Genomic DNA, 23,158 nt, shown 5'->3' with positions numbered 1-23,158 from the left:
GAAGGCCCAAGATGGCAACTCCCCAGGCTAGCTTGTTTGGAACTACTTACTGATTATACCCAGGAATACACTGCCGAAGACAGAATCAATCCATGACTCTCAACATCTTCTTAGGGATAAGATTTGGATGGATGCCATGGCATTAGGAGACAGGATGAATGTATTATTCCCTCACAGACCCATATCCCCAATTTAAATCCCTTGGATGCATGAGTGTCTGCAGCTCTGCCTGCTTTCATCAAGATCACCAAAACAGTACTGACTCTTTGAAAAAGTGTGCAAGGTCATGATGCAGGTGCAAAAGGGCCCAACACTGTTAAACAGCCTGCTTTGACAGATGCTACTAGAGACTCCACTGTGGGTTAATAGACGCAGATGCCAGTGGTATGTGGAGGAAGGAAAACTATGCTGTTTTTACCATATAGCTGCTAATTTTCAAAGAAAAAAAAATACTGTTGCTATTAGGTGAGATGCTCTTCAATGGGAAAAGGGCTTTTTTAAATTACTATGCTCCCTGACTCCCTGATTTTCTCTGATAGAAAAACTAACAAAAGCTGCTGTCTTTCCCCCACTACTATTCTATATAACATAGATCACTGAGGTGGTGGTGGTACTGCCTAATTAAAATTTCCCTGATTCAGAGCTCAAATTTATTTAATAAAGCATTACATGAGATGAAAAAAAAATCAACCAGGATTGCTTCTACCCACTGCATCTAGTAGAAAGCAAACCTATATATACACACATGCATTCTCAAAAATCCACGGTACTGGAAATAAAACAAAGTATGTTGCTCTAGGAAACTTGTGACTTCAGTGCCTAAAATAAAAGGAACTGGTTCAGCTTAAATTCAACACTTTCAAATGCCGTTAATTCCAGTTAAAGATACTTTAGAAGCATATGCATTCAGTGGAATTTAAATGTGCTTATATCTTGGCTATACCAAAGAAAGAGTGACAGTAGTACACATAAAGTTATAATTAGCATGTAGGATCGTCCTGCTGAAACTTAAAGTCCTACATTATTCACTAGCAAAGATGTTAATGTCAGGAACTTTAATAATGTTAACATTATTGTGTTACAGAGCACAAGCCAGTCACATACTTTGTGACAGATTCAGTCAAAATGGTTCTATGTTAGCTTTATCAACCACTCCCAGCTATATTTAAGGTTCTTTCTGCAGTGTATTTGGCTATTGAGAAATTTGAGCGATTAAGCATGCCTATGATCTTTTCTGTAACTCAGTTATCCTGGTGTGGCTGTATATGGTGTAATTCTTGCAGATTCACTGAAGTTAGTTCTGGAAATTTTAATGAGGCAAGCAACCAAAAACCTACTCCTCAGTCTGGTGTCTTTTCTTTCACAAACAGAAAAGACACAATGCTTTATTCCCCCACCCCTCTTTTTTTGTGCTTTATTCAAAAGGAAGAAACTAACAGCCAGCCTGCCCATAATCCTAGCCATAGGTTGTCACAGGGAAGATATGCAAAGCATCTATGCTTGGTTAAGTTAAAATAAATGACAAGTAGGTAAAATTAAAACATGTGGCGTATGTAATCATTAAAAAAATGAGTTAAAATGAATAAAAATAAAAATAATAAAGGCATGGTGAATAAAAATATTAAGAAAGAAGATTTTTGTTTGAATGTTTCAAAATAGCCACAGGGATTAAGACTATATTATCATTAGAGTCCCACCTCTTACTTCCCACTCTATTCTTTTTCAATGTGACCATTTCCTTGCTGCTGTCTATTGAGGTCAACAGAATTGATGAGGAAACCCCATATACTTCTTGAGCTGTACTTCAACACATTACTTTCACTCCCTTCAATGAAAAATACTGAACCATACTTTGGATAGTACGTCTCCAGGGGTGAAGTCCAGAGCAATTTCCCCCATTGCCCCTCACAGATGGTCTTCCTACAGGATGAGCATATGAGTGATCCACATGGGAAGCTTTTATAACAGTGTTTAATACTGCTTTAGTATTTTCAAGTAATATTTAATAATTCAAAATATTAGTATCAAACATTAAGAAACCAGGGCTACCTAATAATAATGAAGTTGGCTACTATTTAAAAATACAATGCTTACCAAGAAGGCGAGGGAGAGGAGGCAGTCCTGGTATTTTAATTAGTTGCATAATTTTGCCACCAAGTACTGAAGAAAAATAAAGGGCTACAATTCCAAAGATCTCTCCATTAGGCAGACTACCTTTGCCTGTAAGAACCCAAGTCAGGCCCCAGACCAGTGCTGCAATTGCCACTAGGAAAAGAAGAAAATAATTGTTAAGTATGAGCCTCATCAGTATTCAGAAAGGAGAAAGATAATTTGTAGGAAATGGGAAACAAAAATTTTTCTTGTACTATTCATATTTTTGATACCATTTTTAATGTTGTTACACATCATTCTGCCTTCCTTTCACTTATAAAGTTCTATTTCTTTTGTGGGAGGAGGGAGTATTTGTTTGAACAGAACAGGGGGGAAAAAGGAAAAGAAAGAAAATTAAAAGGAAAATATGTAAGGGCATCACATGCATACATATATGCAAAGATAGTGCTTTACACAAGAGTTTCAGTAAAGGATTACCATATTTTATTATAATATTGTAAGCAATGTGTGAAAAAGTCACAAGTAACACCAGATCTTTACTCCACTGAGTAATGGAGACATAAAGTTATCTTTCCAATCTTGAAAAATAATCTCTTAGCAATATGAACAGTGCAGGGAATCCATTTCTGTTGTCCAGTTGCCAATTTCTGTATAATTTTTTAATTCATAATATTTATATGAACAACCAAAAATATTCAAAATATATCTCAAAGTCAAATTAAAGTACATAGTGACTTCTTCCCAGAATACTACAGTTCTAGAAGATTGCAAAAATGTTTGAATTATTATATCTTGAATTAAATGGTATACTCATTCCTTTTCTGTACAAGTGCAATGAAGTCCAGTGTGTCTGAAATATATTTGTTCAGTAAGATGTAATCAAAGATCTACTGAATTTTCTGATAGACGTTAAGACAATTTCCCACTGTTTAGCCAAAGGGAGATCTCAAATTCCTTATTCTATTCAATCTTTAAAATTTATATATCAAATTAATTTATCAACAGCATGTATCAAAAAAGACTAATTGTGAGATTTTTTTAATATCATAAAGTTTGATCAATATTCTGAAGCTGAAAATGTTGCATATCCCTGACTTACTTTTTTAAATTATTACAAAGGGAAAAGAAACTTTTGCTTGGACTCACAAGATGGGAAACTGTAGCAGGAATCTATCCACCTCTTGGGAGGCAAGGTAATAATTTGAACCGTATAATCATTTAACTTAATAGTTTACCTTTCCCAGACTCAGATAATTCAGTCAGGACTATACAAGCTTTTACCCCAGGTGTCAGTATGAATTGCAATAATGACAAAATGTAAGTCACAACCTCAAAGCACACACTTAGCCCTTTTATACTTGCATCCCTGAGTTGAATGCAAGTACACAAGTCAATTGGATAGTCAGTTGGATAGCATCATTTCATGATCAATGTTTTTTTTAATATGCCCTCTCCCTGTGAACACCTGATGTGGGAATTCTGCCACTCTAAATGTTAACTATGTGTTTTGACTTACTGTGGGGTGGGAATCCAGCCTCAGAAACTATTGTTGATATAGAACAACCTTCCTAAAGCCTTTGCCCTTCAGAGAGGTTGAGACTATATTTTCTAGAATTTCCAGGAGTTTAATCACAATGCATCAGAAAGGTACCAAAGTGGCAAAATCTACCCTAGGATCATTAGATTTCTTATTTGCTAATAGTTAATAGATCTAAGGAAGGTACATAAATCTATATTGACCATTCCAACATGTTAAGTACCTTCTTCTACAAAATGCTAGTCTGAAGACTCACATGATACAAATTCAACATTGTATTATGCTGTGATTTTGTTATTATACTATGATGTGTACATGTTAAGACATAAGCCATGGTTTTCAGCTCACAAAGGCTCAGTTCATGCAAAACCAAAACCAGACAGAATTTTGAACCAGTGAGAAATGTGATTTTAGCTTTTTCTCCACTGCTTCAGTCCTGACCAATCCTGCCTCCCCCATTTCCTTCCATTTCCTGTTTCTCCTGGAATAAACTTGGGATTTCTCTATGGTGCTCTTACATTTTTCCAGTGTGATTTTTCAGAAGGTTCCATCAGACAAAAGGGAACTATAAACAAGCAATTATCCCTTCATTGGCCTATATGAAATCTCAAGTAGTACAGGACTAAGCAGTATCAGAGCCAAATAATTCAAATTATTTTTTGAATTATTTGATTCAATTTATTTTGTAAAAACAAAAATGGAAATCATGTTTCATACTGGAAAATAAGATGAACATTCTTTAAAGTATAACATCTATTTTTGAAGAGCTTTTGGGGCAAGTAAAAAAAATCCTCTAATATTAATGCAACTAATGGAAACTAATGATGGGTTCTTTGAACCATATTTACCTCTGTCTTGTATTTTACATACCATTTGTTATTACTTGGGCAATGACACCTTGAGGAGGACAAGAACACATCTGCTTAAGTGTCCCCTGAGTCTTTTCCTCAGCCAGAGGTTTCTCTTCTTGCTCTCCATCGGAATCCAAAACACCAGCTTCCTGAAGTAAAATGAAGAAACATTCTCAACAGAATTAAATTCCATAGAAAAAACTGCTATAACATTCTCAGTTGTTGGTTGCACAATGGCCAGATACATCTTCTACAGAGTCATTGCTGGCAGGTTGGTCTTTACATATTTATTTAATGGAGTTATAGGGCCACCAACTCAAACAATGTGACTCTGGATGGCATACAGCAAAAACAAATAATAGCATCTATTTAACATCTACATGGTGCTATTGGAGAACTCATTTGTTAGTTTAGAGTAAGGTATCATCAATACGATGATCATAATCAGCTGTACATTCTAACCCCATGACCAATGGGGAATGCGATAGGAATTCTGACTTGGAGCCGGAGGTTGTCAGGGTCTGGATGGGGAAAAACAGGCTTAGTTTCAACCAAGCAAGATGAAATGGCTGTTAATTTAGAAGCCTATTGATTCCAGGATTGTACTAATTATGCCTCTAAATGAGGATGTGCTTCCCCAGAGAGAAAAAGCAGGCTTGCGGCTTTGACGTCCTCCTTGACTCTTGACTCCTGCTTGAGAAGCAAGTGGAAGCCATGGCCAAGAGGGGCTGGAACAAGATGCTTTGAGGACAGTCACTCACCCCTTTGTCATCTCTGGTTTAGTTTACTGTAATTTACTCTACACGGGACTGCCCTTGAAGACCACCTAGAAACTACAGCTGGTCCAAAATGCGGCAAACCACATTACTAATTGGATGGGAGGAAGATAAAATGATGGAAGAAATAGAGAAAGCCTTTCGTATTAACTCAAGATATGCAGCTATGAATAATAAGCCAAGGGATGTGTTGGTTCAGTTTGCTAGGAGAAAGACAAGAGAATTGGTTCTTCAAGCTCATTTTGATTCTAAACTTAATATTGGGAATGTGGATATAACTGTATTGAAAGAAATTCATGTGAGAATCTTAAGAGAAAAGAACATACTTTTCTAACTGATGTCCTGAAAAAGAATAAGATCCCCTTTTGTTGGGAGAAATTGGAAGGGGTAAGTTTTACCTATCACCAACATGGGCTTAGATTAACTTTGATCCACAAAGCTAAGGAGTTTTTGGCTAAATATGGAACTAAGCTGGATCAGGATGTACCTGGATTGCAACATGTGGATTTCACAGCACAAGTTGATGAGATGGCTGCCACATCTAAAGACTGTGGTGAGTTACTTTAATAAAAATGGCTTTAAATTGTCTTACATGGAATATAAATGGGGCTAATGCCCCTCTAAAAAGAAGAAAAGTTTTTCATTATTTGACTAATGTGATGTGATATGTTTACAAGAAACACATGTAAAGAAAAAAGATACAAAATATTTGACAAACAAGAATTTCGGACAAGAATTTATTTCTACAGATTTGAAGAAAATTAATGGACTTGTATTATATATTAAACCATATTTGAAACCATGTTTGCTATTAGCCGCTTGGGGTGGAGAGGGGAATAGATCTACATGGGGATGGTTGCTATAGACCACTCCTCCCACACTTGGACTGTTTTAGATTCTTCACCATTTGGATTCTTTATTTTTGTTTTGTTGTTGTTTATTCGTTTAGTCGTTTCCGACTCTTCGTGACTTGATGGACCAGCCCACGCCAGAGCTTCCTGTCGGTCGTTAACACCCCCAGCTCCCCCAGGGACGAGTCCGTCACCTCTAGAATATCATCCATCCACCTTGCCCTTGGTCGGCCCCTCTTCCATTTGCGCTCCACTCTCCCTAGCATCAGCATCTTCTCCAGGGTGTCCTGTCTTCTCATTATGTGGCCAAAGTATTTCAGTTTTGCCTTTAATATCATTCCCTCAAGGGAGCAGTCTGGATTTATTTCCTGGAGGATGGACTGGTTTGATCTTCTTGCAGTCCAAGGCACCCTCAAAATTTTCCTCCAACACCACAGTGCAAAAGCATTGATCTTCCTTCTCTCAGCCTTCCTTACGGTCCAGCTCTCGCAGCCATATGTTACTATAGGGAACACCATTGCTTTAACTATGCGGACCTTTGTTGTCAGTGTGATGTCTCTGCTCTTAACTATTTTATCGAGATTGGTCATTGCTCTTCTCCCAAGGATTAAGCGTCTTCTGATTTCCTGACTGCAGTCAGCATCTGCAGTAATCTTCGCACCTAGAAATACAAAGTCTTTCACTGCTTCTACATTTTCTCCCTCTATTTGCCGTTTATCAATCAAGCTGGTTGCCATAATCTTGGTTTTTTTGAGGTTTAGCTGCAATCCAGCTTTTGCACTTTCTTCTTTCACCTTCATCATAAGGCTCCTCAGTTCCTCTTCACTTTCAGCCATCAAAGTGGTGTCATCTGCATATCTGAGATTGTTAATGTTTCTTCCAGCAATTTTAACTCCAGCCTTGGATTCTTCAAGCCCAGTATGTCGCATGATGTGTTCTGCGTACAAGTTGAATAGGTAGGGTGAGAGTATACAGCCCTGCCGTACTCCTTTCCCAATCTTAAACCAGTCTGTTGTTCCGTGGTCTATTCTTACTGTTGCTACTTGGTCGTTATACAGATTCTTCAGGAGGCAGACAAGATGACTTGGTATCCCCATACCACTAAGAACTTGCCACAATTTGTTACGGTCCACACAGTCAAAGGCTTTAGAATAGTCAATAAAACAGAAATAGATGTTTTTCTGAAACTCCCTGGCTTTTTCCATTATCCAGTGGATATTGGCAATTTGGTCCCTAGTTCCTCTGCCTTTTCTAAATCCAGCTTGTACATCTGGCAATTCTCGCTCCATAAATTGCTGAAGTCTACCTTGCAGGATCTTGAGCATTACCTTACTGGCATGTGAAATGAGTGCCACTGTTCGACAGTTTGAACATTCTTTAGTGTTTCCCTTTTTTGGTATGGGGATATAAGTTGATTTTTTCCAGTCTGATGGCCATTCTTGTGTTTTCCAAATTTGCTGGCATATAGCATGCATTACCTTGACAGCATCATCTTGTAAGATTTTGAACAGTTCAGCTGGGATGCCATCGTCTCCTGCTGCCTTGTTATTAGCAATGCTTCTTAAGGTCCACTCAACCTCACTCTTCAGGATGTCTGGCTCTAGCTCACTGACCACACCGTCAAAGCTATCCCCGATAGTGTTATCCTTCCTATACAGGTCTTCTGTATATTCTTGCCACCTTTTCTTGATCTCGTCTTCTGTTAGGTCCTTGCCATCTTTGTTTTTGATCATACCCATTTTTGCCTGGAATTTACCTCCAATGTTTCTAATTTTCTGGAAGAGGTCTCTTGTCCTTCCTATTCTATTGTCTTCTTCCACTTCTGCGCATTGCTTGTTTAAAAATAATTCCTTATCTCTTCTGGCTAACCTCTGGAATTTTGCATTTAATTGGGCATATCTCCCCCTATCACTGTTGCCTTTTGCTTTCCTTCTTTCTTGGGCTACTTCTAGTGTCTCAGCAGACAGCCATTTTGCCTTCTTGGTTTTCTCTTTCTTTGGGATGTATTTTGTTGCCGCCTCCTGGACAATGTTGCGAACTTCTGTCCATAGTTCTTTCGGGACCCTATCTACTAAGTCCAGTCCCTTAAATCTATTCTTCACCTCCATTGCATTTTTCTTAGGAATATTAGTGAGCTCATATCTAGCTGATCTGTGGGTCTTCCCTAATCTCTTTAGTCTGATCCTAAATTGTGCAAGAAGAAGTTCGTGATCTGGACTACAGTCAGCTCCAGGTCTTGTTTTTACCGACGGTATAGATGTCCACCCCCTTTGGCTCCAAAGGATGTAGTCAATCTGATATTGGTGTTGTCCATCTGGTGAAGGCCATGTATAAAGCCGTCTCTTAGGTTGTTGGAAGAGAGTGTTTGTTATGCAGAGTGAGTTGTCTTGGCAAAATTCTATCAGCCTATGTCCTGCTTCGTTTTGTTCTCCCAGGCCATGCTTACCTGTAATTCCAGGTGTCATTTGACTGCCCACTTTAGCATTCCAGTCTCCTGTGATGAAAATAACATCTCTTTTAGGCGTGCTGTCCAGTAGGTGCTGCAGATCCTCATAGAACTGCTCTACTTCAGCTTCTTCAGCATCTGTGGTTGGGGCGCATATTTGGATCACTGTGATGTTAGATGGCTTGCCCTGAATTCAAATTGGGATCATTCTATCGTTTTTTGTATTGTATCCAAGCACTGCTTTAGTCACTTTACTATTAATTATGAAGGCTACTCCATTTCTTCTGTGGTCCTCTTGTCCACAGTAGTAGATCTGGTGGTCATTTGATGTGAAGTGGCCCATTCCAGTCCATTTCAGTTCACTGATGCCCAAAATGTCTATCTTTAATCATGACATCTCACCAATAACCACATCCAATTTGCCCTGGCTCATAGATCTTACATTCCAGGTTCCAACGGTTTGTTGATCCTTAGAACATCGGATTCGCCGTTCACCACCAGCACCATCGGCCGCTAGCCGTCCTTTCGGCTTTGAGCTAGCTGCGTCATCACATCTGGGGCTAGTTGAACTCATCCTCTGTTCCTCCCCAGTAGCATTTTGACCATCATCCGACCTGGAGGTCTCATCTTCCTATGGTATACCGACATATCTCTGGTTGTACTGATCCATTTAGTTTTCACGGCAGGAATAGTGGGGTGGGTTGCCATTACCTTCCCCAGGGATCGCCTTTAGTCTGACCTCTCTGTCATGACCTTCCCGTCTTGGGTGGCCCTTCACGGTTTAGCTCATGGCATCATTGAGGTGCTCAAGCTCCAGCACCACAACAAGGTAACGATCCTTTGCTGAAGTCTTTATTTTTACCTCTATTTATATTATTTATTGCTGTATTTTATTCTGTGTATTTATGGTTATGGTTTTTAGTTGATTGTTGTAAACTGCCCAGAGTCCCCCTATGGGAGGAGATGGGCGGGGACAAATCGGATAAATAAATAAATAAATAAGTTGCAGTTGAACTTTATGGACTAAAATCTATTATTGTGGGAATATATGCACCAAATGAAGATAAAAGTAAATTCTTTACTCAACTTTTGAATGAATTGTCAGCTTTTTCATATCAAATTTGGTGTTTAATGGGGAATTGGAATGGAGTTATTTCCCCATTAATTGACAGAATATCTGAAAAAGAAATTAAAATTAAACAAGGGAGATTACCAAAAATCCTTTTTTGATTTAATGGATAATTTGGCATTAGTGGACTCATGGAGATATAAAAATGGTCTGGCAAAAGACTATACGTTTTACTCGGAGAAACATAAATCCTTTTCGAGAATTGACATGATTTGGGTTTCAAAAGATTTGGTGAATAAAATCTTTAAACTGGATATATTACTGAAGACTTTTTCTGATCATAATCCTGTGAGTATGATAATAAAAAGGATTTCTAGGTCACATAGATGGAGATTGAATGAATCTATTTTACAAAAAGAAAATGTTGTGGAAGATTGTAAGAAGAAATTAAAGGACTTTTTTGAAATTAACCTAGACAATGAAATAGATTTGAAAACTGTGTGGGATACTAACAAAGCGGTTATGGGGGGTATTTAATTTACCACAATCATAGCCTTAAGAATAAAATCTCAGCAAAAATTACAAATGTTTTTGGATCAGATCAAGTTGAAAGAAATTGAGCTACAGGAAAAACCATCAGATAACAACATTGTGTATCAATTTAAGTTATTACATCAACAAGTGTCAATGTTGACTGTGAAAGAAATTGAAACAAAGTTAAAATATGCTAAACAGAGATATTTTGAGTTTGCTAATAAGCCAAGAAGATGGCTAGCATATAACTTAAGGAAAGAGAAAAGAAAATGATATTAAAGATTCAAGAAGGAAATGTGGAATTATTGGATAATGAAAAGATTAAAAAAGCATTTCACAGTGTTTTTCTAATTTATACAAAAAACAAGAAGTCTCTTTGGAAAAGATAAATGAATATTTGAATAAACAAGATTTACCAAAACTTACACAGTCACAGAAATTAATATTGAATAGTCCCATAACTACTTTTGAAATAGTTGAAGCTATAAAAAAAAGAAAATTGGGAAAAGCACCAGAACCTGATGGCCTATCTGCATTATATTATAGATGTTTTGAGGATCAGATTCTTCTACCTTTTAAAAGATTGATGAACTCTATTTTGTTAGATTCCCCAATGCCAGATTCATGGAAAGAAGCTAATATTTGTCATGTTCCCATTTCAATGTGCTGTTAACATTGTAACGTTTCACATGTCATCTTCTGTTCCGTGTTCCTTCACCCGGGGTTTTTCCATTCCTTCCCCCTCCGTTGTTTTGAGGGCTTGGAATGTATGTTTGGGTTTGCACTCCTGCTCAAGGTTACTTTCCCAGGCGCGTCTAACGGCTTCTAGCACCTGGGAGGGGGAGCGCCCTGACGAGGGATGGGGCGGAACTTGCTTACAGGCAAGGCTTTTAAGTTTGTATTTGGCGCGCTTTTGCTCATTCTCAGCTTTCTCTGTATTTGCATACTATTCCTTTAATAAATCAGTTATCTTTAAGCCCGAGCTTGTGAGACTGAGTATTTGGGATTAGGCAACCATTACATAAAGCTGAGAATCATTTCATCCATTTTCCGCTAGCCCCATCCAATCGTTGGATAAGAGGGAACGCTAGCGATGACCGAACATCAGCTTCGCGCAAGTGATGGAAGCGAGGAGGAGCGGGAGGCGGCAAGGATCCGGCCAGCTCTAACCTCGAGAGCGCAAAGAGCAGCACGTCGGGAGTTGCGGGATATCCAACTAGATGAGCTGCTGATATCCATGCAGGAGAGCCTCAGGAGTGAACATAAAACTGTTATGGAAAGAGCACCGGGGAGGGGGTCTCCACAATTATCATGGGAGCCCGAAGTCCCCTTGTCACCGAGGGTGGTGGTAACCAACCAACCCCTGGAAGAGCCGGTCACTCCAGCTCGTATGAGGGCATTAGAGGATAAAATGGATCTAATAGTGACAATCCTCAAGGATCTACCCAGAGATGCAGAGCCCACCCCGGAGGATTGGGAGGAAGAGCCGTCACAGTACCCCAGGCACAGTACCCTACCAACCAGGGGGAGAAGCAAGACTCGATCAGCCCGTCAGGCGGGAGGGCAAGAGGCAAGACCCCCTAGGGATCGGCCACCCATGGGGGCTCGGCGTACACTGACATTCGCGGAACCGCCACAGCCAGCTGAGCCGGCAAGAAACTTCCCACCATTTGGAGTAAAGTTTGATGGGGATCCCACTACGCTCTCCTTCTTTATCACTAATGCCAAGCATTATATGGAAGATTGGGGCCGGAACTTTCGGTCAGAACATGGCAAAATCAATTTCATTGCCAACAAACTGAGAGGAAGGGCAGCTGATTGGTATGTGCAACTGTGCCAGGCTGAGGCAACTGAGTTAGAGGACTTCGAGGACTTTTTGTGGGCACTTAAACAGCATTTCGAAGACCCTCTAGCCCAAGAAACAGCTAAAAATGCCCTGAGGAAACTCTACCAAGGGTCCCTCTCAGTTGCCAATTATGCGTTGGAATTTAAAGCTTTGTCGGGGAAAGTGGAAGACTGGTCTGAGCCAACATTAATTGAAATGTTTAAGCAGGGGCTAGAACCAGAAATCCTTCGCTGGGCACTAGGAAGAGATGATCCCAAAACGCTGTATGGGTGGATTCAGTTGGCGGGCAGCGCAGAAAATGCCCTGCAAACCTATGCCCATACCAAAGAGCTTAGACAATCGCGTCTTGCTAGAGGAGCGCGCACATCTGGACTTGCCAGCCGCCCCAAACCGAAAATCTGGGAAGAAGAAAGGGAACGACGATTCTCCAAAGGTCAGTGCCTGAGATGTGGGAAAGAAGGGCATCGAGCCACGTCGTGCCCGAGACGCCGTCCAGAGGAACGACAGACGAAACCTACAGTAAAGTCGCCTGCTCCTGCTCCACCGCGGAAACTGAAAGCGGCCGTCGCAGAACTGGACCCCCCAGAACTACCCTTCGGAGAAGAGGAAGAAGAGTTGCAATTCGAGCAGCCGGCGGGAAAAGCCTACCACCTGCCCTGAAGGGCGCCCTAGGGCAGGTGGAAGAAACCGGGCGTAACCACGATTCGGTGAGTGGAAATTTCCCCACACTGACTGTTAAAGTTAAACTAAGCTCAAAAACCAAAACTGTGGAAGTTTGGGCCATGCTAGACTCAGGCTGCTCCCGTTCCCTTATGCACCCTGATGTCGTAGCGGCTCTGGAACTGCCCACGTTTCCTTTGCCAAGACCTATGATCTTCACCCAATTGGATGGAACTATGGCGGGAGGGAAAGCAGTCAATCATTCCACGGGACTGGTCGCCTTGCAGATGGGCTCCCATCAGGAAAAGCTGCCATTTGTGGTAGCTCCAGTGGGGGGTCCTCTGGTTATCCTGGGGATGCCTTGGTTTGTGCAACAAAACCCTTTTATCAACTGGCTACATAGAACTGTGACTTTTGCAGATGGATTTTACAAAGTACCTGAAAAAGACCTACTGGAAGACATGGAGGGTGGAGGGGTAGCGTATACTACTGTGCAAACGCTTCAACCTCTTGAGGGACTACCCAATCAGTATCAGGATTTTGCTGAGGTATTTGGGGAAAAAGAAGCAGATCGCTTGCCACCCCACCGAAAAACGGACTGTGCCATTGAATTTTTACCAAACGTAAAATTGCCTCACCCAAAAATATACCCCATGTCTCCCAAAGAGCTCACTACGCTAAGGGAGTTCATTGACAAAAACCTGGCTAGGGGTTTCATTGAGCCTGCTAATTCCCCAGTAGGAGCCCCTGTCCTATTCAGGCCAAAAAAGGATGGGTCATTAAGGCTTTGTACCGATTTCCGCGGGCTCAATGCGGTCTCAATATTAAATAAATATCCTTTGCCCCTGATCAAAGATATGTTATCACATCTGGCCAGAGGCAAAATCTTCTCAAAACTGGATTTGAGAGAAGCCTATTTTCGTATTCGCATAAGGGAAGGGGATGAGTGGAAAACAGCCTTTAACTGTCCTCTTGGGGCTTTCCAATACAAAGTCTTACCCTTTGGTTTATCCGGAGCACCTGGGGTCTTTATGCAACTAATCAATGAGGTCTTGCATGACCACCTATTTAAGGGGGTACTGGTATACTTGGATGATGTATTGATTTATACTGAAACCATGTCAGAACATATCCACTTGGTGCGTCAGGTACTGGCTAAATTGAAAAAAGCAGAGTTGTACGCTAAACTGTCAAAATGTGCCTTTCATCAATCACAAATTGATTACCTCGGCTATCGAATTTCAGCTAAGGGCATTGAAATGGACCCGACAAAAGTAGAAGCTATTGTGGCATGGGAGCCTCCCCGTACCAGGAGACAATTACAAAGTTTCCTTGGATTCGCTAATTTTTATCGGGCATTCGCCCAAAATTTTGCTGAAATTGCCCTCCCCCTTACTGAACTGTTAAAAACCAAAGGACAGGGGGATACGCGACGTTCAAAGAACCCAGGCGCGCTCCTTAAATGGACACCTGCCTGTCAGCAAGCGTTCGAAGCGCTCAAACAAATCTTTACCACAGAGCCAATTTTACAGCATCCAGACCCCTCTAAACCCTTCGTTGTACAAGTCGATGCTTCTGATTTCTCCATAGGAGCAATCTTGTTACAATCTGACCGCTCTGGCGCCTTGAAACCCTGTGCTTACCTCTCTCGCAAATTCACTGAAACTGAGAGGAGATTGCACGTTTGGGAAAAAGAGGCTTTTGCTGTAAAAACGGCTTTAGAAACATGGTGACACCTATTGGAAGGCACTTCCAACCCTTTTGAAGTCTGGACTGACCATAAAAACCTGGAAACTCTAAGCACCAGTCGAAAACTCAGTCCCAAACAGCTGCGCTGGGCTGAGTTTTTCAGCCGCTTCGACTTCACCCTTAAATTCATACCAGGCAAGAAAAACTTTTTAGCTGATGCACTCTCCCGCAGACCCCAAGATGCTGGCCCAGGGCCAACGGTCCAAGGCACCGTCTGGACCGACAAACAATTAAGTTTGGCAGCGGTGACTCGCAGCCAGACCCGAGCGCAATCAACGCAACCTCCAGCCGCTCTGCCTTCCAGCCGCTCGCCACGCTTGTCAATTCCATCCGATTTGCAACAACAGTTGCTTTTCCACCTTAAAACAGATACTTGGTTACAAACCAATAGAAACAGTTTAACCTTCACTGACGATCTTGCCTGGCACAACGATCGCCTCTATGTACCCGATGCGATGCGAAAAACCATACTCCAGCGTTGCCACGATGACAAGCTGGCTGGACATTTTGGCTATGTAAAAACACTGCACCTTGCTCGCCGACAATTCTGGTGGCCAACTTTACTCAAAGACCTGAAGGCATATGTTACTGCTTGCCCTGTGTGTGCAGCGATAAAGCGCAAAACAGGCAAACCCCAAGGTCTCCTTCAACCCGTTGCCACCCCATCTGTCCCCTGGCAGGACATTTCCATGGACTTTATCGTTGATCTACCCCCTAGTCAACGCAAAACTGTCATTTGGGTGGTCAAAGACTTTTTCTCCAAACAAGCCCACTTCATCCCATGCGCTTCTATCCCCACCGCACAACAGCTGGCACGCCTCTTCCTCATCCACGTGTACCGCCTCCACGGTATCCCCGCCCGTTTGGTGAGTGACAGAGGCACACAATTTACGTCACAATTTTGGCGGGCATTTTTAAAACTGTTGGGCACCAAACAGTCACTTTCCACCGCGTGGCATCCGGAAACGGACGGATCTACAGAGGCGGTTAATTCTACACTGGAACAATATCTCAGGGCTTTTGTTAACTACCAACAGGACAATTGGGTCGACCTACTCCCATTCGCAGAGGTCGCCTACAACAATGCCGTTCATCAAACCACTGGTCAAGTTCCTTTTAAAACAGTTTTTGGACGTGAGTTTGTTCCTATTCCTGAACTTCCCCATCCACAACCGCTGCCAGCTTCCCTTACTGACTGGGCGGACTCTCTCAAGCACTCATGGATTAATATTCAACAAGCTCTCCTCCATGCCCAGGCTACTTATAAACGCCATGCCGATGCAAAGCGGTCCCCAGAACCATCTTTTACTGTCGGAGATAAAGTCTACTTGTCAACTAAGTTTATCAAATCCCCACAACCCTCCAAAAAACTTGGCCCTAAATTTGTCGGACCTTTCCCAATTATCGCCCAAATTAACCCTGTTACGTTTAAACTTGATTTGCCTCATAACCTTAAACGTTTACATCCTGTTTTCCATTGTAGTTTACTCAAGCCCTACCTGCCGTCGGACCGCTGGCATCCCCAACCCATTCCACCACCTCCGCTCATGATCGACAACCAGCAACACTTCGAGGTGACATCCATCCTCGACTCCCGACGCCAGCGCTCCGCTTTACAGTACCTCGTCCGCTGGAAACATTTCCCTCATCCTGAATGGGTTGCTGCTCCAGACGTGCTTTCCCCTCATCTGGTAGCCCAATTTCACTCTGCCTATCCTGACAAACCTGCTCCATAGTTTTTTTGGGGGGGGGGCAATATGTCATGTTCCCATTTCAATGTGCTGTTAACATTGTAACGTTTCACATGTCATCTTCTGTTCCGTGTTCCTTCACCCGGGGTTTTTCCATTCCTTCCCCCTCCGTTGTTTTGAGGGCTTGGAATGTATGTTTGGGTTTGCACTCCTGCTCAAGGTTACTTTCCCAGGCGCGTCTAACGGCTTCTAGCACCTGGGAGGGGGAGCGCCCTGACGAGGGATGGGGCGGAACTTGCTTACAGGCAAGGCTTTTAAGTTTGTATTTGGCGCGCTTTTGCTCATTCTCAGCTTTCTCTGTATTTGCATACTATTCCTTTAATAAATCAGTTATCTTTAAGCCCGAGCTTGTGAGACTGAGTATTTGGGATTAGGCAACCATTACTTATACAATAATAGGCTCTTATACAATAATAGGGAGGATAAGACCCTTCCTTAGTTAAGAACTATAGACCAATTTCATTGTTGAATAATGACTATAAAATATTTGCATCAGTACTGGCTGAAAGAATGAAAAAAATTCTACAAGAACTTATCCATCACGACCAATGTGGATTTTTACCAAAAAGACGCTTAAAAAGACAATGTAAGCGCGGTTTTGGATATTATAGAATATCTACAATATCATAATGAATGTCAAGTGTCTCTTATTTTCTTAGATGCAGAAAAAGCTTTCCATAATTTGAACTGGAATTTTATGTTTAAAGTTTTGGAAATTATGGATTTTGAAAACACCTTATCCAGGGAACTAAGACAATTTATACACCACAAAAGGCGAATATTATCATGAACGATGAATTAACTGAATCATGTCATATAAAAAAAGAAACAAGACAAGGATGCCCTTTGTCACCTCTGCTCTTTATTTTGGTATTGGAAGTTTTTAATAGAGACATTAGAAGAGATGAACAAATAAAGGGCTTAAAGACAAAAAAGAAGTTTTTAAATTGAGGGCTTTTGCTGATGGTTTAGTTTTGATATTACAGGATCCCTTGGATACGGTGGAACATCTGATGAAGAAAGTGAAAGAATTTGGATCATTGGCAGGTCTTAAAGTAAATAAACAAAAACCAAAAATGTTAATTAAAAATATGACCTTGTCCAATCAAGAATTGCTGATGGGTAAGATGGGTTTTAAGATTGAAAAAAAGGTTAGATATTTGGGGGTGATTCTGTCAACTAAGAATAGTATGTTGTTTCAGAATAATTATGTTAAAATTCGGAGTGATGTGAAAAAAGATTTGTTAAGATGGGGAAAACTACAACTGTCTCTCATGGGAGGAATATCTGTGATTCAGATGGATGTTTTGCCTAAGGATGTTGTTTCTTTTTCAGAATTTACCGACAGATTTACCATTTAAAGAATGGCAGAGAGATATTTCAAAATTAATTTGGCAAGGCAAAAAACCAAGAATTAAATATAAATTGCTACAAAATGCCGAAGAATGAGGAGGTCTAGTTTTGCCTAATATAAAATTGTATTTTGATGCCTGTTGTTTGCTTTGGATGAAGGAATGGATTACTTTAGAAAACAAGAAATTATTGCAGCTTGAAGGACATGAAATAAGATTCAGATGGCACACCTACTTGTGGTATGATAAAGTTAATAAGGATTTTAAAAATCATTTTGTCAGGAATGCCATCCTGAGGAACTGGAACAAATATAAGGTAAGATTGTCTCCTAGTATACCACTATGGTTGTGGTTGTGGTACCTTAAGAAGCATTTGTTAGAAGAGAAAATGTGGAGGGAATAAGTTGGTTAAAATATAAAGAGTCGTTGAATTTTGAAGAGGGTGAACCAAAACTTAAAACAAGGGAAATGTTAGAGTTGGAGGGTTTTACATGCCATTGGTTTACTTATGTGCAATTGTCAGAATGTTTTAAAGTGGACAAAAAGAATTACAAATTTGTTAATGAAACAACTCAGTTTGAAATGGAATTTTGTTTGTACAAATGATGAACATTTTATTACTAAAATGTATAAAATGTTGTTTCAGATGAACTTGGAAGATGAGCAGGTTAAAGAATGTATGACTAAATGGGCTAATAACTTTGGATATAATATTATGTTGGAACAATGGGAAAATATGTGGAACAAAGGTTTGAAATTCACCTTGAATTACAATCTAAAAGAGAACTTTTACAAAATGATGTACCGTTGATATTTAACTCCTGATAAGTTGTCAAAAATGTATAATGGTGTAACGAATGTTTGTTGGAACTGTTTACAGGGTGAAGGAACCTTTTATCACCTTTGGTGGACCTGTGAGAAGGCTAAAAAGTTTTGGGATCAAATATGTACTACCATTCAAAAGATTCTTAAAGTGAATATACCAAAAAAACAAACAAACCCCGGTACTGTTTCTCTTGGGTTTGATGGAAAAGGAGTTAAGAGAAACAGCATGGACTTTGCTTTTATATAAGATTACAGCGGCAAGACTTTTTTATGCACGATGGAAAGATCCACAGGTACCTACAGTTGAAGATTGGATCATTAAATTAATGGATTTGGCTCAAATGGCTAAGTTAACAGCGTTAATAAGAGAACATTCTGTTTCTGGATTTTTATCTACTTGGCAACCACTTTTAGAGTACTTGCTTGTGTTGGAAAAAAATGAAGTTTTGATTTTGGGTTTTAATGATTAAATGGTTTGTTTTAATAGAAATAACGTTACTATGGTTTAACTAATGGTAAGAGATTATATTTGTAAATTTATCTATATCTGTATTGCAGAAAGTTGGAAGTCAGTTTCTGTTCCTGTTTCCTGTCTATTTGCACTTTTATAGCTTTTTCTTTTTTCTTTAGTTCTATCTTCTATCTTTTCTATACTTTCTATTTTGTATTTTAACTATACTTTGAAAACTAATGAAGTTCTTTATAAAAACAAAACAAAATGTGGCAAACCACTAGCTTATCGAGCAGTCACAATACTGTCTCATTATATCACCACTGTCGGAGTTACGCTGGTTACCAGTATGTTTCCAAGTACAATTCAAAGTGTTGGTTGCTGCCTTTAAAGCTCTATATGGCTTGGGGCCTGGATATCTAAGAGACTGCCTTTCCCAGATAGTTTCTGCCCACTCAAACCTGACAGTGAAATAGAACTTACTAGGGTTGGCTGGGCATAAACAGATAGCACTTACCAGGAAGTGCAGTGGAAGGAAGCCCCATGCAAGTGTTCTCCTTGGGAGTTCCCCTTCTATGGAATAGCTAGCCCTGAGGCAAGGATGGGGCCTCTTTTATGGTCTTCTGGAAGGGGGCAAAAACCTGGCCTTTTGAGGGCCTTTGGGGATTAGTTATAGAGCCACTGGTGCCTACATTAGTCAATTTAAAGAACAGATATTAAAAAACCTGTTTAATACAGGTATTAAGGAACCTGTAATTTATTCCATTTACCACTGTAATTTATTATTTATTATTATTAAATTATTATTATTCCACCTTTTTTAAAAAAAATAACTCTAAACTGCCTAGAGTCCCCCGAGACTGAGACAGGGATAAATCTCATAAATAAAGGAAGGAAGGAAAGATTTGGCTGTCTGCTGGAGCATTTAAGCTGTCCCTCATCTCAATGTGATTATTTGTCAATAGACTTGCTTGCTGAGATGGGCGGTGAAGAAATGTGAGAGATAAATGAATAAACTCACATATGCAAAAAGTCATAAGCATTCTTCTCCCAAAGAAAAACAAATGAGCTCGTTGAACGGTGAGACAAGCACAATTACTGACAATGAAAAAAATGTGCAATGTATTACACCTAAAGGATAGGTGCTCTTTACAATAAAGTTGTATGTGAACTGTCTTCTGTTTGATTCACACAGATCCCCCAAAATAATGTTTAGTCTTCTTAACTAGAAGTTTTGCTTATTTGGCTTAACAGAAATTATACATCTAGATGCCAGATCATTTCATTTTTCTAATTTCACTTGTCATAATTGTATCATAAAGAAAGGAATGACAATACTTAAAGTTTTACCATTCCATCCTATGTAGAAGAAAGATAATGGTATGTCTTATTTCCTTATTAATTCCTTAACTATCAATATAAATAGAAAACTGCCATTACTAATACCTGCATTGGATTAACTTTATTTCTTTTCTTTGAAGATAGTGTGTTGTTCTCGTCTGCCACAGGTATCCCCTCTGACATAGTTCACAATCTAAATTTTTTAAATAAAATGTATTTTCCGATTAATGGACTTTTGGGTGTTATCTGAACCATCTGCTTTAAAAAAAAATAGGACTTTTATTATTAATAAGTTTTCAACCACCTTGCTTAGACTTGTACTTCCCAAATGGCAATAGATTAAATTTAGAAAAAATGTGAGTTGGAAAAACTCACCACCAATGATATCCTGTAAATGATTAGCCAAGCGTATGTGCCAGAGTTCATGCAGTGCTATAAAGGGGTTGCACAATATTCCTACAAGCAAAAGAACTTGGTTTTGTTTAACTTTTCTGCACAATATTTTAGTATGAACCACCAAAACAAAAGCATCCTTTCAATAAACAGGGAACTTCTGTTTTTATGCAATACTCAAGGGACCAGAGCAGACAAGGCAAGAAGATCTGAACAATATGGATACAGGTATTCACCTGTACTAGGTGATTGTCTGCTTTAATTCAAATTCCTTGACATTTCTTCAAAATAAAAAAAGGTTGTATCAACACCTCTGCTATAATTTTCCAAAACTAACATTGCTAAAAATATTTTCTTGAGAATAACCTCAATAAACAGAGGGCAAGTTACTTCTGAATGATCAGCTTTAGGAATTTATTGTCTAGGTGAACACTTATGCTCATTTATCTTGGAGTAGAAGTTCCATTGAAACCAGAGAACCATATTTCATCTAAGTAAACATGCTTATCATTGGAAGCGGAGGGTAATCCTTATTCATACTGGAATCAATGCTGTCTGAATTCACACTGGGTTTGGTATTCATGTTTTGGGATAGGGAAACTTCCATTTCTGAAATTAGACCACAAATTTAGGAATTTGTGCCTGACTTAAGACAGACTTCTATAATTCAGAGCTCTTCAAATGTACTTTGCATCAACAAGTCCTGCTAGCTGAGGATTATGGTGATATCCAGATCTGTGGGTTTTGAGGGAACAAATTGGGGTAGGGAGAGTTTACACTACCCAGAAACGCAAGCTGATTGTACTATCACCGGACGTTCAAGGCAGTATAGGGTTGTTTCCAAATTCCATCTTCACAAACAGCGTGCTGGTGAACTGGATTCACTCATCTCGCTAAACCGCATCGTGGCTTGTTTGGCAGGGGCTTCGCACGTTACACGAAATTGGCCATTGTAGTTTTATCAACCATGTGACATGACTTAAAGGGCTGTAGGCGAACCCAGGAAACTGGCTTTTAAAGCCTCATTTAGCGTGATGCCCGGCCCCGGTCTGCCTATCGGCGTGTCCGCTATATAAAGTGAGGTCAACGCAACTGATCCGTTAAACGGTTCCAGGCCACCACGGGGCAGAAAACAAACCCTGTCTAAAACGAGGAAGCCTCTCACTAGGCCTGGTCTGCAGCCGGGCGGGGAGGAGGCGCAGGGCCAGCCGAGGACAGCTACCTCCGCCGTCAGCCAGTCTTCAAACACAAAGGCTTCTTCCCAGCCGCGCCGAGCGAAGTAACGGTCCCACTTGCCCGCTGCGGAAGGTCAGGCGGTTCAACGGCGCGGCCGCGGCGCAGAGCAGCAGGCAAGAGTCTGTAATTGCCCCGCAGCAAGATCGCCGACTTGCTTTCCCCTGGTTTTCCGCGCAAGGAAAGCCTTGGAGGACATCCTGAAGAGAAATAGCAGCAACCGTCGCCTTCTTTCGCCTTCTCCTACCTTTGCAGCCCGGTAGGAAACAATACAATACAAGGGAGAGAGAAAAGTAGGTAAGTGGCTGTTGCAGCCAGTGCAAACATTGAACTCAGAGGGGGCTCATCAGTGATTCGCCAGTCGACAGGAGAAAAGTATCAAGTGAGGCGTAGTAAGATTCAGGCCTGGATCCTCTCCACTTCCGCTTTCTTCGTAAATGATTTGGAGAAGGAGAGTGATGCGTTTCAGATTTGCAGATGATATAAAATGGGGTGGTGAGATGATCCATATTCTACAGCAGTGTTTCTCAACCTGGCTGGGGAATTCTGGGAGTTGTAGTCCATAGTCATCTTAAAGTCCCTGAGGTTGAGGAACACTGCTGTAGAATACAGAAAAGCCAAAATTATCTTGATAGGCTGGTGAAATGGGCTGGACATTACAGCATAACATTTAACAGAGACAAGGGCAAAGCTATTTATCTAGGAGACATAACACATAGATGAGGGCTTAGTTAGCAGTACTTGTGAAAAAGGTTGCAGAATAATAGAACTGCATCAATACTATTATACTTCCCAAATAATGGAAAGTATTGTTCTATTTCACTGTGCTTTGGTCAGATTCCATCTCTGGTATTCTGCTCAGTTCTGTGCAGCACACTAATTTTGAGAAATTAGAACCGGTTCAGAGAAGAGAAAATACACCCTATGAAAAATAGTTGAAAGAGCTGGGTAAGCTTAACCTTGAGAAAAGATGGGGGTATATAATAGAAGTATCTGAAAGGATGGCATGTCATATAGATCTGGCTCTGTTCTCTCTCTTTCCACAGCACAAAATAAATTTAAGTTACAGAAAGGCCAAGTCCAGTTGGATCTTAGATAAAAACCATCTAACAGTAAGAGCAGTTCAACAGTGGATCTAATTATTCAAGATAGGTGGTGTTAGATGTGTTTGGAGGGCCACAGCTAATTTAATTTGGATCCCTGTACTGAGCAGGAGTTCAACTGGCCTAATGGTTCTATAATGCAATATGCCAAACTCTATGGCCAAAGATATAAATCAGAAGACGCTTAATCCTTGGAAGAAGAGCAATGACAAATCTCGATAAAATAGTCAAGAGCAGAGACCTCACACTGACAACAAAGGTCCGCATAGTTAAAGCAA

General features: G+C 40.4%; 1 protein-coding gene across 1 annotated transcript in view; it reads right to left on the bottom strand.

Moving 5' to 3' along the window:
- LOC134502394 (sodium/hydrogen exchanger 9B2-like) overlaps positions 1-23,158 on the bottom strand; it is a 44,550-nt gene that overhangs the window by 18,534 nt on the left and 2,858 nt on the right. Inside the window, exons 3-4 of the mRNA XM_063310733.1 lie at positions 4,520-4,649; positions 2,095-2,265 (exon numbers count right to left, since the gene is read on the bottom strand). Coding sequence (XP_063166803.1) covers positions 2,095-2,265; positions 4,520-4,649 — 301 coding nt within the window. The remainder of the gene's footprint in view (positions 1-2,094; positions 2,266-4,519; positions 4,650-23,158) is intronic.

This window comes from Candoia aspera, chromosome 8, assembly GCF_035149785.1.
Source record: "Candoia aspera isolate rCanAsp1 chromosome 8, rCanAsp1.hap2, whole genome shotgun sequence".
Classification (NCBI taxonomy): domain Eukaryota; kingdom Metazoa; phylum Chordata; class Lepidosauria; order Squamata; family Boidae; genus Candoia; species Candoia aspera.
This window is presented reverse-complemented; position numbering and strand designations above follow the sequence as displayed.